The 16,873-nt window shown below is 47.4% G+C and overlaps 1 protein-coding gene across 1 annotated transcript in view; it reads right to left on the reverse strand.

The window, feature by feature from the left end:
- Positions 1-15,631, reverse strand: part of SBSPON (somatomedin B and thrombospondin type 1 domain containing) — a 28,280-nt gene extending 12,649 nt beyond the window's left edge. Inside the window, exons 1-2 of the mRNA XM_032609371.1 lie at positions 15,371-15,631; positions 4,571-4,765 (exon numbers count right to left, since the gene is read on the reverse strand). Of these exons, the coding sequence (XP_032465262.1) occupies positions 4,571-4,765; positions 15,371-15,584 (409 nt within the window). The 5' untranslated portion in view covers positions 15,585-15,631. The remainder of the gene's footprint in view (positions 1-4,570; positions 4,766-15,370) is intronic.
- Positions 15,632-16,873: the final 1,242 nt, after the last annotated feature.

A 16,873-nucleotide genomic window follows, 5' to 3' on the forward strand; every position in this document is an offset into this window, starting at 1 on the left:
TGTAAACCAAGATTGATGACACTGTCCTACCTCCATGACAGGCAGAATAATGGCCCCTCCCCAAGATGTCCGTGTCCTAATCCCCAGAAGCTGTGAATATGTTATGTTACAAGGCAAAGAGGAATTCAAGTTGTTACTCGGTTTACCTGAAAATAAGGAGATCATCCTGGATTATCCAGATGGGCTGAACGTAAGCACAAGGGTCCTTCAAAGAGTCAGAGGAAGATGTTACCGTGGAAGAAAGGCACAGAAAGATGCAATGTTTCTGGCTGTGAAGATGGAGGAAGGAGGCCATGGGACAAGGAAGCTTCTGGATGATGGAAAACGCAAAGAAACCGATTCTCTCCCAGAGCCATCAGAAAGGAATTCAGCCTCACCTACACCTTGATTTGAGCCCAGTGAGACCTGTCTGACTTCTGACTATAAAACTCTAAGATAATACATTTGTGTTGTTTAAGTCACTAAGTTTGTGATAATTTGTTACCTCCAGCTTTCTGAAGTATTGACAAAAGGTAATACAACCACACCCTGCGTGTATTCCTCTAGAACATGTTTTCCTGTGAGGGAATCTCTTCATTTTACTGTCCTTTGCCATTTTGGTAGGCTGAGAATTTCACAGTTTATCAAGTCCTGGTTTCATGAGGATTAAAAATATTATTTCAGTTCTTCCTGAAATAATAAAGATCAGAATGAAAATAAATGAAATAGAGACTAAAAAACGTAGAATATATCAATGAAACTAAGAGCAGGTTCTTTGAAAAGATAAACAAAGTTGACAAATCTTTAGCTAGACTCACCAAGGAAAAAAAGAGGACTCAAATAAATAAAATCAGAAATGAAAAAGGAGAAGTTACATCTAATGCCACAGAAATACAAAGGATCATAAGAGACTATTATGAATAATTATACACCAACAAATTGGACAACCTAGAAGAAATGAATAAATTCCTAGAAATATACAAGACCGAATCACGAAGAAATAGAGAATCTGAACAGACTGATTACTAGTAGGGAAATTGAAACAGTAATAAAAGAATCTCCCAACAGACAGAAGCCCAGGACCAGATGGCTTCACTGGAGAATTCTACAAAACATTCAAAAACACTTAATAACCTTCTCAAACTTTTCCAAAAAATTGAAGAGGAGGAAAACATTCCAAACAAATTTTATGAAGCCTGAATTACCCTGATACCCAAACCAGACAAGGACACTACAAAAAAAGAAAATCACAGTCCAATACCCTTGATGAACATAGATGCAAAAATCCTCAACAAAATATTAACAAACTGAATCCAACTATACATTAAAAGGATCATATAACACAATCAAGTGGGATTTATTCCAGGGATGCAAGCATGGTTACATTGATTTGCAACTCAATCAGTGTGATACATTTACAAAACGAAGGATAAAAATCATATGATCATCTCAAAAGTTGCAGAAAAAGCATTTGACAAAATTCAACATCCATTTATGTTGTTGATGTCAACAAACTGGGAATAGCAGGAAAGTATCTCAACATAATAAAGGCCTTATTGACAAACCTACAGCTAACATACTCAATGGTGAACAGCTGAAAACTTTTCTTCTAAGAGGAGTAAGACAAGGATGGGCGCTCTTGCCACTTTTATTCAACATAGTATTGGAAGTCCTAGCCACAGCAATTAGGTAAGAGAAAAGAAATAAAAGGCATCCAAATTGAAAAGGAAGAAATAAAACTGCTACTATTTGCAAATGACGTGATACTATATAGAGAGAACCCTAAAGCCTCCACCAAAGAACGGTTAGAACTAATAAAAGAATTCAGTTTCTCATAGGAACAAACTATGAGAAAGAGAAATTACCAAAACAATCCCATTTACACTTGCATGGAAAAGAATAAAATACCTAGGAATAAATTTAACCGGGAGGTGAAAGACCACTACTTTGAAAACTGTAAGACACTGATGAAAGAAATTGCAGAAAATAAATGCAAGATATGCATTTTCATGCTTCCTGTTCCCTTTCCTGTGGCCTGCATCATCCTTCTCTGAAGAGATCCAGGGCTGTGAAGGGGAAGGGGTCTGGGCATCCTGGAGCCACAGTGAAGATTCAGATGTACTGCAGGAATGCGGTCTAGCAGCCAGTCCCTATAACTGAACGGTGCAGTTGCTTTTTCTGATAGATCTGCTATAGGCTGTGACAGCCATCCAAAAAATCAATAATGTCCCACAGCGACTTCCTCCCTCAGCCTTTCTGCAGTGTTTCTGCAGAGTGCCTGAGCTGAATGAGAGCTCGTGCTGTGACCGTTGTTGTGAGCCCTAAATTATTTCCCTGCGAGCTTAACTCGACTGCCGTATCCATGAAGGGCCTCTGCCATGGCCCTGCCACTACCCACTCCACTCCCCAAGAGATCTTTCCAAATCACAGATCTGATCACATTGGCCCCTGCAGAAAACACGCCAGAGGTTTTCCACGGCTCTTAAGAGAAAGACCGGAATCCTAAACAGGGACCCCAAGGCCCTGCATCCTGGGGGGGTGTCAGCCCAGAAGCCTCCCTCTCTGCTCCCCACACACTGGCCTTCCTTTGGCTTCTCAAATGGGCCTTGTGCCTCCCCCCGTGTTATATAAATCAGCCAAAGATGGGCCCTAGGTGGTTTATTTTCTCACAGCAGGCTGAGACCTGTTAGCCTCAAAAGCTACTGGCACCAAACTCAAAATTTTATACATGCAATTTTTAAAACAATTTATTTATTTAATTTGTTTATTTTTGGCTGCACTGTGTCTTCATCGCTGTGTGGGGGCTTTTTCTAGCTGCGGCGAGCGGGGACTACTCTTGGTTGCAGTGCGTGGGCTTCTCATTGTGGTGGCTTCTCTTGTTGCGGAGCACGGGCTTTAGGCGTGCGGGCTTCAGTAGTTGTGGCACGCGGGCTCAATAGTTGTGGCGCACGGGCTTAGTTGCTACAGGGCATGTGGGATCTTCCCGGACCAGGGCTCGAACCCGTGTCTCCAGCATTGGCAGGCGGATTCTTAACCACTGCGCCACCGGGGAAGCCTCAATTTGTTTTTAAAATAGCCAAACAAGCAGATTTTTAGTCATTTAGGTCCTGCCTGTTTTGCATACCCTGTGAAATTACACCCAACATCTGCCGGCCGTTGATAAGGTAAAGCCTTATGGTTATAAGATCCCAAGCCGTCATGGCACCTGCCCTCTGAAGCCCCCAGAGACTCCAAACCATGCTGCTTGGCTAACATCACCTAGACACACAAGCTCCTGGCAGATTCCTCTCTTCCCCTTCTGTATGGGGGTCGCCATATCATAGCCTCTGGACATCCCCTCTCACGCAACCCTGTAAGGTTGTTGTGTGTTACTGACTCTCGTGGTCATGCGTTTTTCCTAGATCAGTCCCCAGATCCCTCAAACGCCCTACACCTGACTGTCTGCTTCGCCACACTGGTCTCTCTGCCTAGATAGCTCTGCATTTCTCAGCCTCATCTCCACATCCTCAGGGAAGTCGCTCCCCTCCTGGCCTCTGGGGATGCCCTCCTCCACCAAGGCCAGGGGGAATCTGCTTACGACACACACTCACAGCTCCCGACACCTCTCCTTTGTTCAGTACCTGTGGCACCACACTGAAGCTGTAATTTCCTGGGATTAGTTTCCTAGGATTATCTGCTTATCATCTCCCCCTCCCACTAGACTGTGATCTACCCGACAAGCAGACTCCATGTCAACATTTCTCCCCCGTTGTAACTGGCACTCAGCCCAGTGCCTGGCATCAAGTAGACTCTCAATAAATATTTGTGTGTGGAAGGAAAAAAGGGAAAAAATGGCTTAGTGAGGGTCACGCTGACATGGAATTTTCCAGGTTCCTATGAAAAACATGTGATCTTTGCTACCCTGAGAAATCAGTGTTCTGCTCTATCAGATTCAATCCCGATTAACACCCCTGTTTTGGCCTTTTTGTTTATTTCTGTGTGAGTTTCCTGTGGCTCCTGACTCATGATCAAGCCGACTCGTGGTCTCCTTGGCCACGCCACAACCAGAACGATCTTCCCAAATCATAGATCTGATCACATCAGCTCCAATCCAGTCGGCTTGAGAAGAGAGGCAGGTGTTTTAATCATTTTATCATCCTTTCGGAATTTCTATTTTTTCTACTAGTTTCACATGTATGCAAGCATTCGTGATTCAATAGGAATGACCTTGAAAGGTGAAACAGGGTTATCCTTACTGGACACATCCTAGCCTGAGTGAAATATTCTCATCCTACCTGAAGTCCTTTGTGGTCAGCTTGACTGAGTTTGCCCAGAAACCACAGTGCGCGTCCGTTACACCGGGCGCACGCACAGCGGCAAGTGGCCACCGCCGGGTTGTAACTGGGAGGCGGTGGGAGGAGGCCTTTACACAGCTGACGTATAATGCCTTGATCAAGTATTTCCTGAGCTTCCTATCTCCTCTGGGCAGACTGGCCCATCCCATTCCCTGCAGCTCATGGAACTTTCCTGGCCTGGCACATGGCCTTCTATGGGACGAAGGGATGGAAAGTCACCAGAGACCCCGGGGCAGCGGTCAGGGAAAGCGCAGTACCGAAGGCGTGCCCGCAGTCCTGGCCCTGGTGCGTCGCGTACTCCAAGCAGCCGGCTCTCTCCTCCAGGGCCGGGCAGGGCTCGCCGCCGTTCCGGGGCTCCTGCCGTACCGTGCGCCTCCTCACGCGGGCCGTGGGCCTGCACTGGTCTGCACAGCCGCTCCAGGGGCTCCACTCCCCCACGATGCACGGGCGAGCTGAAAAACAGCATGACGGGACGCACACCTGAGCAAACCCAGAGCCTGCCCGGCTGTTCCCGCCAACGCACACAGTCAAGTTCAGCCCGCGTACACTGCGCCTGGACCCGGCCCTGCATCAGGGGGAACACCCCAAGCTGACATTGATGCCACCCGCCCTGATGGTGAACTGATAAATGGGTATCTCTTAAAGGCAGGCGGATGTTCCAGGATCATGAAGATGGGTCTGAGCCAGGACACACCCGAGTAAAAGAGACAGATGTCTTCAGGGTACTTCCTCTTACTCCCTGGGCTTAGATCAGGTCTTTGCTCTTGTTTTCCTTTGAGTGTAACTTTATCCTCCTCTGGCCAGAACATTTTTATGGTAACAGTAATACACATTCATTGTAGAAAACATAAAGGAAAAAAAATATATAAAAAAGAAAAGGTATTTCTCCCACCACTTACCCAGGTCAATTCTTGTTTTTTTGGGTTTTTTTGCGGTAAACGGGCCTCTCACCGCCGCGGCCTCTCCCGCCGCGGAGCACAGGCTCCAGACGCTCAGGCCCAGCGGCCATGGCTCACGGGCCCAGCCACTCCGCGGCATGTGGGATCCTCCCGGACCGGGCACGAACCCGTGTCTCGAGCATCGGCAGGCGGACTTTCAACCACTGCGCCACCAGGGAAGCCCAATTCTTATCAGGAAATGTGCCTCCATAAAACATGACTTAGGCCGCACGAAGGACCCCTACCCATTAGGTTTCTCCTGGGTGCTCTAGTCTCATCCTCCATGGCTCAGAGGCTCATACACTGTAAGAGGTGAAGTTTAGAGACCAGCAACCAGGGCCCACAGAGGGTAAGAATACCCAGGGTCAGGCATGAAGAGGCAGAGTCAGGGTGAGAATCTGGCTCTCAGTGCTCTGTCCAAGACTGTAAAATCAGTGTGGCTGCACATTTAACTTTTTCATTTAAAATCCCAAGGAGTCTTTTAAAAGGACTGTAATGAGTTTTTAAATTGAATTACTTGAGGACTTGAAATTGGATATAAGAAAAGGACAAGGAGACAGAAGATGTACCCTGAACCGGATGCCAAAACTCTTTCTTTCCCACAAAATGTGACCCACTTTTCCCAAACACCCTCATACTTTCAAGTTTCCAGAGTCTTCACCATGAAAACACCTGAACTTCTTTGAAATCTGATTGGACTTCCAACAGTTTGTACCTGAAAAAACTCATTTTGCCTCTCAGCAAACTCTAGTTTAGGGTTCATGGCGTTTGGAAGCTGTATCCTTTGGTAGCACATAACTACACCTGACATGAAAAGGGTCACATACAACATAAAACTCGGTCAGTGATCCAAAAATTTCAGACTGCTTTAAAAGATGCTTTTACTAATCATCTAAAAACTCATAGGCATCACATGTCAGCTACCTAACGAAGCAAGAACGAGCCACGTAAGAGTTGGTTCCCAGTATCTGCCACGCACACATCCTTTGGAAAATCAATAACAGGTCACTTCCTGCTCTTCATCTCTTGTTGACCTTCCCATTTTATTTTCACAGTCCCCTGATTTAACTGGCCCATAGAACCAGAAGGCATTTAAAGAGGCTGCCAGATTAGGAGCTGGTTGAGAAAGACACCTTCTGTCCTTAATTCCTTTAATAACTCTTTCTCCCCCAAATCTCTTCATCCCTGAGTCCAGCTAGTCCTGCCCTGATATGTTGGACTTGAACTACACTTAATAATACACTTAGGGCTTCCCTGGTGGCGCAGTGGTTGAGAGTCTGCCTGCCGATGCAGGGGACACGGTTCGTGCCCCGGTCCGGGAAGACCCCACATGCCGCGGAGCGGCTGGGCCCGTGAGCCATGGCCGCTGAGCCTGCGCGTCCGGAGCCTGTGCTCCACAACGGGAGAGGCCACGACAGTGAGAGGCCCGCGTACCGCCAAAAAAAAAAAAAATAATAATAATAATAATAATACACTTAATTCAAAGATTAAACATTTAGACATCACTATAAAATATAACTTTGTGGGATTTCCCAGGTGGTCCAATGGTTAGGACTCCATGCTTCCACTGCAGGGAGCACAGGTTTGATACCTGGTTGGGGAACTAAGATTCCACATGCCGTGTGGCACAGCCAAAAAAAAAAGTTATAGCCTAAGTAGGGAGCACTTTATTTAAATATTTATTTATTTATTTTTGGCTGCATCAGGTCTTAGTTGCAGCGCGTGGGCTTAGTGGCATCCCCTGCATTGTAGGGCTGATCCTTAACCCCTGGACTACCAGGGAAGTCCTGGGAGCACTTTAAAAAAAATACAACTTTGCCATGGCTTTAACTCAGAACTTAGTAATACGGCCTTGGGTTACACCCTATCCCTATGGTAAAAGTTGACATGGGGAGATGAATTTAGTCTCTCAGTATTTCTTCAATATTTGTGTCTCATGTCTCATAGATGTTTATTTTATTTGGTTTGACCAATAGGCAACGTCCTCACATCACAGAATCATTGAATCAACTGTTGTTCCTATGGGTTAAGGTTTGTCCTTGGCAAAATACTATGCCCTGTCTTTCCAAGTCATGACTTTAACAGCCTCATAAAGAGAATCAGAAAGTTCTGGGGCCCTGAACAATCACATCTCGGGGACTTTACTGTCAGAGAAAGTGAAAAAAGTTCACATAGACTTTCACCAGTGGAAAGGGGTTCCACAAAATATTTTGAGCTGGAAGATGAGTCTGAAGTATTTATTCCTATTCTGCACGAAAAATTCTATTATTAACTTGTGAACTTTTGATTATTTGGATTACAGTTTGTCACAGGTGATCTTTTGTCACGGAGCTTGGGAGAAGTACAGAAACTTCTGACAGATTTATTACCACAAGTCATATATCTCAACTGCATGACACAGATTTCCTTTTGAACTCTTCCATTAGTGTTCCTGTTCCCTTCCCACTAAAGCTTACCTAACTCACATCTATACTTAGCATATCAAAATATTCTGTCTTCAAATCTGACTTTCTCATCCTTCTTGTTTCCCTGGCTGTCACTGGGGGCTGGCAGACTGTTATCCAGTGAGCGCAATCATCTCCTGACTCCAAGTCTGCCCCAGCTTCCCTGTGTCTTAATACTTGGGATTTGATGACACCCTCCCACCCCTTTGAGCGGAAAGAAGCCCAGATTTTTTTTTTTTTAACATCTTTATTGGGGTATAATTGCTTTACAATGGTGTGCTAGTTTCTGCTTTATAACAAAGTGAATCAGTTATACATACACACATGTTCCCATATCTCTTCCCTCTTGCATCTCCCTCCCTCCCACCCTCCCTATCCCATCCCTCCAGGCGGTCACAAAGCACCGAGCTGATCTCCCTGTGCTATGCGGCTGAAGAAGCCCAGATTTAATGCGTGCCTGGAAGAGCGGCCAAAGCTCCTTTTTTCTCCTTTGTTTCAAATCAACATAACATTCAGGTTGAGTTTCCCCAGAAGCAGACCCTGAGACATGGATCTGAATGCAGGCAATTTATTTGGGGAGGTGATCCCAGGAAATATAATAAGGGAATGGGGAACAGAGACAGAGAAGACATAGAAGAGAGTAGAGGTAGGAAGTAGACTCCTAAGCTTCTACTTTGGGTCCACTGGGCACCTCTGGCTCTGGGCTCACTGGGCAGTGAGACAGTGGGTAGACCAGAGCGCAAGGAATCATCAAGCCCTTCATGATGTACCAGCTAGTACCCCTTCCTCTGGAGCTTTCTGTTTATCAGACGTCCCCTCTACGGCCACGAGGAGAACAGCCAAGAGCAGAAGAGTAAGTTATACAGTTCAATAACGAATCCGCACACAAGAGTAGGGTACATTTTCCCATGTCCTAACAAGGATATCTAGTCATATCCAAGTACAATTACCTTAAAAGATGTACCGCTAATCTTTTTTTTTTCTTTTTTAACGATTTTTTAACCTCCTTCCATGGCTTTGCCATTGAATTTGGACTAAACTCCAACCTCCCTGCATGGCCCACAAAGTCCTGGGCGACCTACCTGTGCCTGCCCGTTGCTCCCACCCGGAGGCACCCCCAGTGCCCCCTCTGCCCCGGGCTGCACCCACTCTGGCCTCTTCACCCATCTGCCACACCCACCCAGGCTCTTTCACACTCTGGGACCTTTGTCTGTATTTTCCCTCTGCTGGAATGTTCCTCCCACGCTGGGCATGGCTGGGTTTGGCTCATCCTTGAGGTCCAGCTGAATTATTTTATTTTCAGGGAGTCCTTTCCTGGCCAGCTCATCTAATTAGACACACACAAACACACACACACACCCCACAAAATTATTTCCTCTCAGAGCTCTGTGCTCCTTGCCTTCTAACATCTCCATAATTCAAATTACATAGTTATTTATTTTGTTTATTGCCGAGTTTTTTATTTCGTGCCTAGCACTTGGCACATGGCAGGTGTTCAGTAAATATTTGTCTAATCTGTGAGTCAATGAATGAATGAAATGGCACTGGGTGAGTTGCTCTTCCTTTCTAAATTAAATTCTACATCCAAACAGACTCTGGAAGTAAGAAACCAAAGCACTGTCAGAGGCTCTAGGGTGGGAAGGAAAGCCGGTAGAAGGAAAGGGACAAAGTCAGAAACTCCCAGAGCCAGACACAGAAGACATTCCTCAACCGGGCGAGAGCTGTCTGGGCTCTCCTGGCGATGGTGGCCCCACAGGGTGTCCACTGGAAGGAACACTGCTTTCCATGCCTTAAGGTCAGGTAGAGCCCAGCTTCTCCTGGCGGCCACACCCTGTCAAGGCCTTCTTAATCCATGTATAGCCCCTGCCAGTACCACCTCTTGAAAGTGACAAGCTCTTTTAATATTAACATCTATGGCGTGAAGTGGTATTTCCTTTTATTTGAGTCCAATTTCCCTCACTTGAGAATTTCAGAATATGGTGGAAAAAAATCTGTGTTTATCTTATCTGTTCCACTGGTGGACTTACTGTTTCAGTAGACCCCCTTTTATCTTATCTGTTCCACTGGTGGACTTACTGTTTCAGTAGACCTCCTTTTATCTTATCTGTTCCACTTGTGGACTTACTGTTTCAGTAGACCCCCTTTTATCTTATCTGTTCCACTGGTGGACTTACTGTTTCAGTAGACCCCCTTCCCTGCAGCCTTTGGACACATCTCTCTATAGACGTTTCCCCTCTCAGAATTACCGCTGGACTTTCCCCATACCCATTCACAGCCCGGTGAGTGGTGGCAGCTAGACACACTATCCTCAGTCTGCAGGTACCATAGGGTAATTTTTAAAAAAACTTTTGTTTTCTAATGCCTTTCTTGATGATGCCAAACACACACACACACACACACACACACACACACACACACACACACACACACACGGCAGCAAACTGAGCTGAAAGCCAGGCTCCTTCACTTCCTAAGTATAGTCTGGATTATTTCTTCTTAATGTAAGGCCTTGCTTATCTTCGTGTAGCCTCACCTTGGTTAATCACAGGCACTCAAGCCTTCCTCTTTGCAATCTGGCCCTGCCGGCCTGGCTCTTTGCCACCTAAAAGTTGAAGGCCACCCACGATCAAGCGCTTTCTCCCTCACATTGTTAAGTTCTAATCAGGTCTAGTCGTTATCATTCCTAAGGAAATATTCTTTTCACACTTTACCCACAGCAGTACCATTGATGCGTAACTTGTTTCTCGACAATCTACGGAGGAAAAATAAAACCGTCCCTTTATACACACACACACACACACACGCACACACACATCTCATGGTGACACAGTTTTAACTGTATGTCATCTGCCTTTTTCCCTCTCCTTATGTATGTGTACCCTTTCCCAGGAACCCTGTCACAACTTCTCTGAAAGACGAATGAGAGCATAAATATTGCCCAAGTGCCTATGGACCCCCTCAAAAAGCACCAATAAAATGATCAAGTATTTGTTTCCTCTTGCAGAAACTTATGTTATCTGGCCCCTGGTAGGTTGTTTCGTTTTTTTTTTTCTTTTGAGACATTAACTGGACAAGTTTATGAAATGGTAACAAGATAGTGACATGAACTATCACCTTAGAAAAACAGAATTTTAGACCCCATGCAAGCCTGGGGGAAAAAAGGGAATCAAAATAAAAAAGATAATGATGCTTTTTCTGGGTAGCAAGTTTCCAGGTAAATTCTTTTGTGCATTTCTACACTTTCTGCAACAAACATATATTTTATGATCAGGAAGGAAATTTTTTTTTTTTTTGGCCGTGCCGGGTGGCTTGCAGTATCTCAGCTCTCCAACCAGGGATTGATCCCACGCCCTCCGCAGTGAAAGCACAGAGTCCTAACCACTGGACCACCAGGGAATTCCCAGAAAATGTTATTTTTAAAAAGGACATGTGGATATGCCTCAGATGGCGCTGCCCTCTGAAGTCACAGTTAACATCCTCCAGGTGGAAACCAGTGGTCATATTTTTTTGGACAAATGTTTGTAAACAACACTGCGATAGCTCTTAGGGGATTGCAAAGAGGAGTGGGACACATTTTTTCACCCTTGAGGGGCATAGTTGATGGAGAAAGAAGACTCACTCACTTTACCAGTATTTATATGGAGCCTACCCGCAAAGTCCACAGCTTCTCATAAAGGCTAGTTTCTCCGAGGCAGTGAAAACGTAATGTTTAAACGTGTGGGCTCTGGACCCAGAGCTCCTGGGTTCAAATCTCACTTCATCACTTATTAGCTGTGTGACTTTGGACACACTATTTGACCTTTCAGTGCTCTGGTTGCCTCGTCCATAAAGTGAGATCAAAATGAAGAATACTTGGGTGGGTTGTGAGACCTAAGGAAACTGAGAGCTGGGAGGTACCTGGAGAGCACGGCCAGTTGGTTTCTTGGATTCCCCATAAATCTAGGAGAAGACACTGGGCTATAGAGGTGACTCAATTTTTGTCCCGCTCCACTTGGGTTAATGATTACTCTGTCCTTAAGTTGCTCATCCAAGATCCAATGCAACCTACTGTTTCTACGGTCTTAGAATGCAGACTCCACGAACCCATCTGATGAGTTAGAGACTGTGTGTTATGAGCCTGATAAGCAAGCCTTCCAGGAAGTTCTTCAGGGCAGGGTAACTCAGACCTGTTCCCTCCTCAGTCTCTCCCCATCCCTGATCAGGCTCAGCCAGTGGAGAATTCTCTATCCTTTATCCTCTGGGGGGTGGGGGGTGGTTATGAAGATACGTTATTGGTGTTGAAACCCATACCATCAACATAATTAGATTTTTCTGAGATGATTAATTTCAGAATTGACTTTTTTGGGCAGTTTAGTAATTCTTCAGATTCAACTTATTTTTATATTTTACTGAGTAAAAAAATAACTTTCAGACTTTCCTGGCGGCGCGGTGGTTAAGAATCCACCTGCCAATGTGAGGGACACAGGTTCGAGCCTTGGTCCGGGAAGATCCCACATGCCGCGGAGCAACTAAGCCCGTGCGCCACAACTACTGAAGCCCATGTGCCTAGAGCCCGCGCTCTGCAACAAGAGAAGCTGCCGGCAATGAGAAGCCCGCGCACCACAACGAAGACCCAGTGCAGCCAAAAATAAATAAATTTTAAAAAACAACAACTTTCTATTTAGGAAAAAAAAAGTTCCAGTACGGTCATCTCTTAGCCACACCAAAAAATAATGTGTCTCTCAAGATGAAAAAATCAGAAGCGCTAGAAGTTCCACTGACACAGTTACATTTTTCATTCACGTTTAATGTCATTTCAGTCAAAACTGCTTCGGGCAGCATCAATAGTTAACCTAACATTAGGTAAGAAGGAAGTGGATTCTAAGAGGCCAAATGGCTCTATGTACATAGAGTAACTGGAGGCTCTGCGCCGCTGTACCTTATCTGGTATGATCAATTACAGCTGTGAGTTGCCACAAACAGATGAGGCGGATGGCAACTTGAAAGCAGGCAGCGTGGGTTCAGATCTCACTCTGCTGCCCACCTGTGGTAACGCTGTGACAGGAGAGCCTTCTGAAAGCCCCAGCTCCTGCGGCTGGAAAACGTTAATAATGCAGGCCCACCTCCCCTTTCCCCAGATCCCCAAGTCAGCACAGTTGTGATGCTGGTCCAGGGCTGAGGAGACCCAGCGTCTCAGCTGTGTCCTGCCCCGCACTCTCACCCTCAGCTCTGAGGACAGAGCAGGCTTGGGCTCGCCAAGTGGGCCACCTTCCAATTGTCTCTATTTTCTTACTGCCTTGCCACAAAACTCCAACGAGGCGCCTTTTCCATCCCGAGTCTGCTTTCTGCCTAGACCTGCAAGAGCTTCCCTGGTGGGGCAGTGGTTGAGGGTCCGCCTGCCGATGCAGGGGACACGGGTTCGTGCCCCGGTCCAGGAAGATCCCACATGCCATGGAGCAGCTGGGCCCATGATCCATGGCCGCTGAGCCTGCGTGTCCGGAGCGCCTGTGCTCCGCAACGGGAGAGGCCACGGCAGTGAGAGGCCCACAAACCGCAAAAAAAAAAAAAAAAAATCCTAGCAGGCACCATTTCCTTTTCTGGCTTGGGCTTCTTTGCCCACAGCTCACAGCCTCCTCCTAGCCACAAAGGTCCTGGGATTTCTTTCTGAGTTCCCCCGGAGATGGTAAGGTCTTCTCTCTTCTGCCATTACTTCCCCAATAAATCCTCAGTCCGAAATGATAGGCTCTTTGTTTTAATATCTCTGGACTGAAAATGAGGGTTTAATTTTTGACCAAATAGAGACTTGGAGGATTCTGCAACTCCTCATAGCGCTGTTAGGGCACATGAAAAAGCCAGTTTTCCTCCTGACATTCGCCTGTCTAGCGGCCTTCACTGTCTGTCTTGCTCCCCAGGTGAGCCTCAGGGCCTAGCCTAGCGCTGTCACAAAACGCTGACGCCCACAGGGAACACTGAACAGTCATGAGATGCTTTCCTATTAGAACCCCCCTTCCCCTTCTAGAGGCGTCTCCCTCATTCTCTGGGACCAGGCTTCCTCTGGGAAGTCTTCCTTGAATTCCTCTGGTCTTCTGAGTTTTTCCTCTCTGGCTTCCCGGATCCATTATTTTGGCACTTAGCATATTGCAAATGGTTTTGTGTGTGTTTCCCTGCTCCACTCTGAACTTCCAGGGGGCAGAGATTGTGTCTTCATTGTTTTTGTATTGCTGTGCTTACCACAGACTGGGGCCCATTATCTGAACTGCAGGAATTCTGTATTTACCTTTAAAATGTAGGCAGATCCCTTGAGAGAAAAGATTAGTGAGAGAGGCTGCCATGGTGGAAAGGTTTGAGTGATCCAGGTAACTGAGGCAAACAGGAGTTTAGAGAGGATTCTGTGGGGAGGGAACAGGGGACGCCTGGACCAAGGGTACTACATTCCCTAAGTAACTGACTCTTCACCTTACTTTAGTAGTAAAGTATCCTGGCCTTGGAGCAGAAGAGGGAAAGAAGCTTATCAAAAAGATCAATATTCTCAGGTAAATCATTAGCTTTCAATCAAGATTTTAAAAATCTTAATGTTTTTCAACTGTGTTTTTTCGGCAGCAGGCCTGGGTGACCGTCCTGCGGTGGGCTGGTGGCCTCTCCCGGCAGAAAAGAGGCAGAAGGGGTGCTAGACTCCACCAGGCATCCGGTTTGCAGGGAAATGACACAGCCCTGCAGGTTACCAGGAAGAGGCTGAAGGTCCCACAACGCTGGGCTCCTCGAGGTCAAACCCTAATGTATGTGTGGCTTTTGGGGTGATGTGATTATCAGGGATGAGGGCTACTTTTATTTCCAGAGCTGGCTTTTCTCAGGTACGCCTTGTTTCTCAGGACTGTACTCACCATGTCTTCCTTTACCTTTTAATTTAATTAAATCAGCATTTGTTGTGCCTATACCAGGGGCTGTGATATTGTGGGAGATTTAAAGATGAAAAAGATTGACCCTAAAGGAAAACCGGCAAGATTAAAACATACTAGGAACTTTGAGATAAAAATCTTTATCATGCTATATGGATAAAATTGAATTCAACGAATATATGGAACACCTCCTAGGAGGAAGGGGCTGTGCTACACGCTGGAGTGCCGGTGAGGACAACTGTGGTCCTCCAGGAACTTGTTCTTCAGAAGAAAGTACCCTCCCAGGACAAGACCTTGGCGCCAAGTGGGATAATTACACGTCCCCCCCCACCCCCATCACCCCTTTCCAGGGTTAACAGATTGCACGCGGCGGAACCAGCACAGGGGCGTGCCTCTGGGACCTGTCAGCGCCATCTCTCCAGGTGGGAGGTGGCCCTACCAAGCCGCAGCTCCCAGGCGGAGGGATTCATTCGGCCGAGGTGGCCAGCGCCCTTCCAGACAACAGGGCTCCAGCCCCTTCCACCCAGGCTCTGGTGGGAAGGGGGGCATTGGAGCCGTAGGTCTAGATGGAGAGGACGGGGAGACCCCGAGATGGAGGGGGCTGGGGACCCTAGGATGGAGAGTCTGGGGTGCACCTAGAGAGGGGGGTGCTGGAGGACCCTGGATGGAGGCATTCGGGATGGGCCGGGATAGACGGCACCGGGACACCTGGCTGTCGGGCTGCGATCCCTGGCGTGGGACCCTGTGCCCCTCCGCTGCGGGCGAACGGCCGGTTGCCCACCCTCGGGCCCGCCACCTACCTGGGCAAGCCCTGGCGTAGTCGAAGCAGCAGTCCCCGGTGAGGCTGCAGGCTTGGTCGCAGAAGCACGTCCCGTAGACCCTGTCCTGCCTCCAGCCGTGGGCGAAGCAGGCGGGGTCCCGGCCGGGGCAGCAGCGCCCCGCGTCGGCGCAACCGGCCAGGGTCCCGGGCCACAGCCGCGCCAGCGCGCACAGCGCCATCCACAGGGTCCTCATGGCACGCGCTCCGCACACCTTCGGGGCGAGCGCTGGGCTTCTCGGAGAGCGCCGGCCCCGGAGCAGCCCGGCCTGGCCCTGCCCCGCGCCGGCCCCCGCCCTTCCCGCCGCCCCTCCCCAGCCCTGGCGGCGCGCCCGTCCTGAGCCGGGCGGGGAGGGCGCCTCACCCCAGGGCGCCCGCGATCGACGCTCCGGGCCCCGGCCCCCTCCCCGCGGCGAGACCCGCCAGGAGGCAGCGGAAGAGCAGGTGCTCTGGGATCCCAGCGGCCCAGCGAGGTGCCGGGCCCCCAGCAGCCCCGTCAGGGCGGCCACCACATCTCCTGGTTCCCAACTCTGCTTCCTGACGTCTGCGGACACGTTAGCCCACGGGGCACTTTGACTCCAAGGCCAAGAGCCGAACAGCGCTTGATGTGCCCGTGCGGGGCTCAGCCGCACTGTGCGCGCGGGTCACCCAGGCTTCGCCCAGGAAACCCACGCTGCGCTTTTCCCGGGACACCAGTCCCCCGCCCCCGGGCCACGCAATCGAGAGCTAAGACTGAAGAAGCATGCTTTATTCCTGCAGTATTTTATAATGGGATTTTCCTGCCCCAGGAAGATGCCACTTTGCTTCACAGAACAGCCAATTAATGATACATAGAATATAAACGGTGCTCGCTTTCTGTTACTGCAGATTTCCCCAAAGAAATTCTGCTTGATGGTATTTTAGAAATAATTTCCGCTTTAATCAGGTGCCAGCCTAACTTTCCATAGACATTCTCTTCCACCTTCCCCTCCAAATACATTGTATTTTCTGTACTTTTGTTGTTAACCGAAAATCCTGGAAGTCTCATTTTATTTTATGTTCTTAAATCATTTAAACTATTAATGGTTTTTGTAAGAAACCAGGAATATAAAGTTGTCTGTATCTGTGAGTCTGAGGAATCTAATTAATTTCAGAGCTAATTTTTTTCCCTTTCTCACGTAAAGACTTCTCAAAGAGGAATTCCCTTTACTCTTTAGAGACTAGTAAAGTAACAAAAGAAAAAAATACTTTGCTTTGAAAGTAGTAAAACAATACAATAATCACACATTAAAAATAAGCAAAAAAGTTGTGAAATGAAAAAGCTTGACTACATTATAAGAATTGTATCTTATGAACCGCAATCACAAGTGAAGCTTGACAAGTGCACAATGCATTTCTTTTTTTTCCACTGTCCAAGGAAAACATATTCTAAAATCAAAAAGAAATCCTTTCTTTGTGATTATTTATACTAATAAATCTCAGGCTTGGAAATACTTTCGTTTTCCTC

Source organism: Phocoena sinus, chromosome 17 (assembly GCF_008692025.1).
Source record: "Phocoena sinus isolate mPhoSin1 chromosome 17, mPhoSin1.pri, whole genome shotgun sequence".
In the NCBI taxonomy this organism is placed as follows: Eukaryota; Metazoa; Chordata; class Mammalia; order Artiodactyla; family Phocoenidae; genus Phocoena; species Phocoena sinus.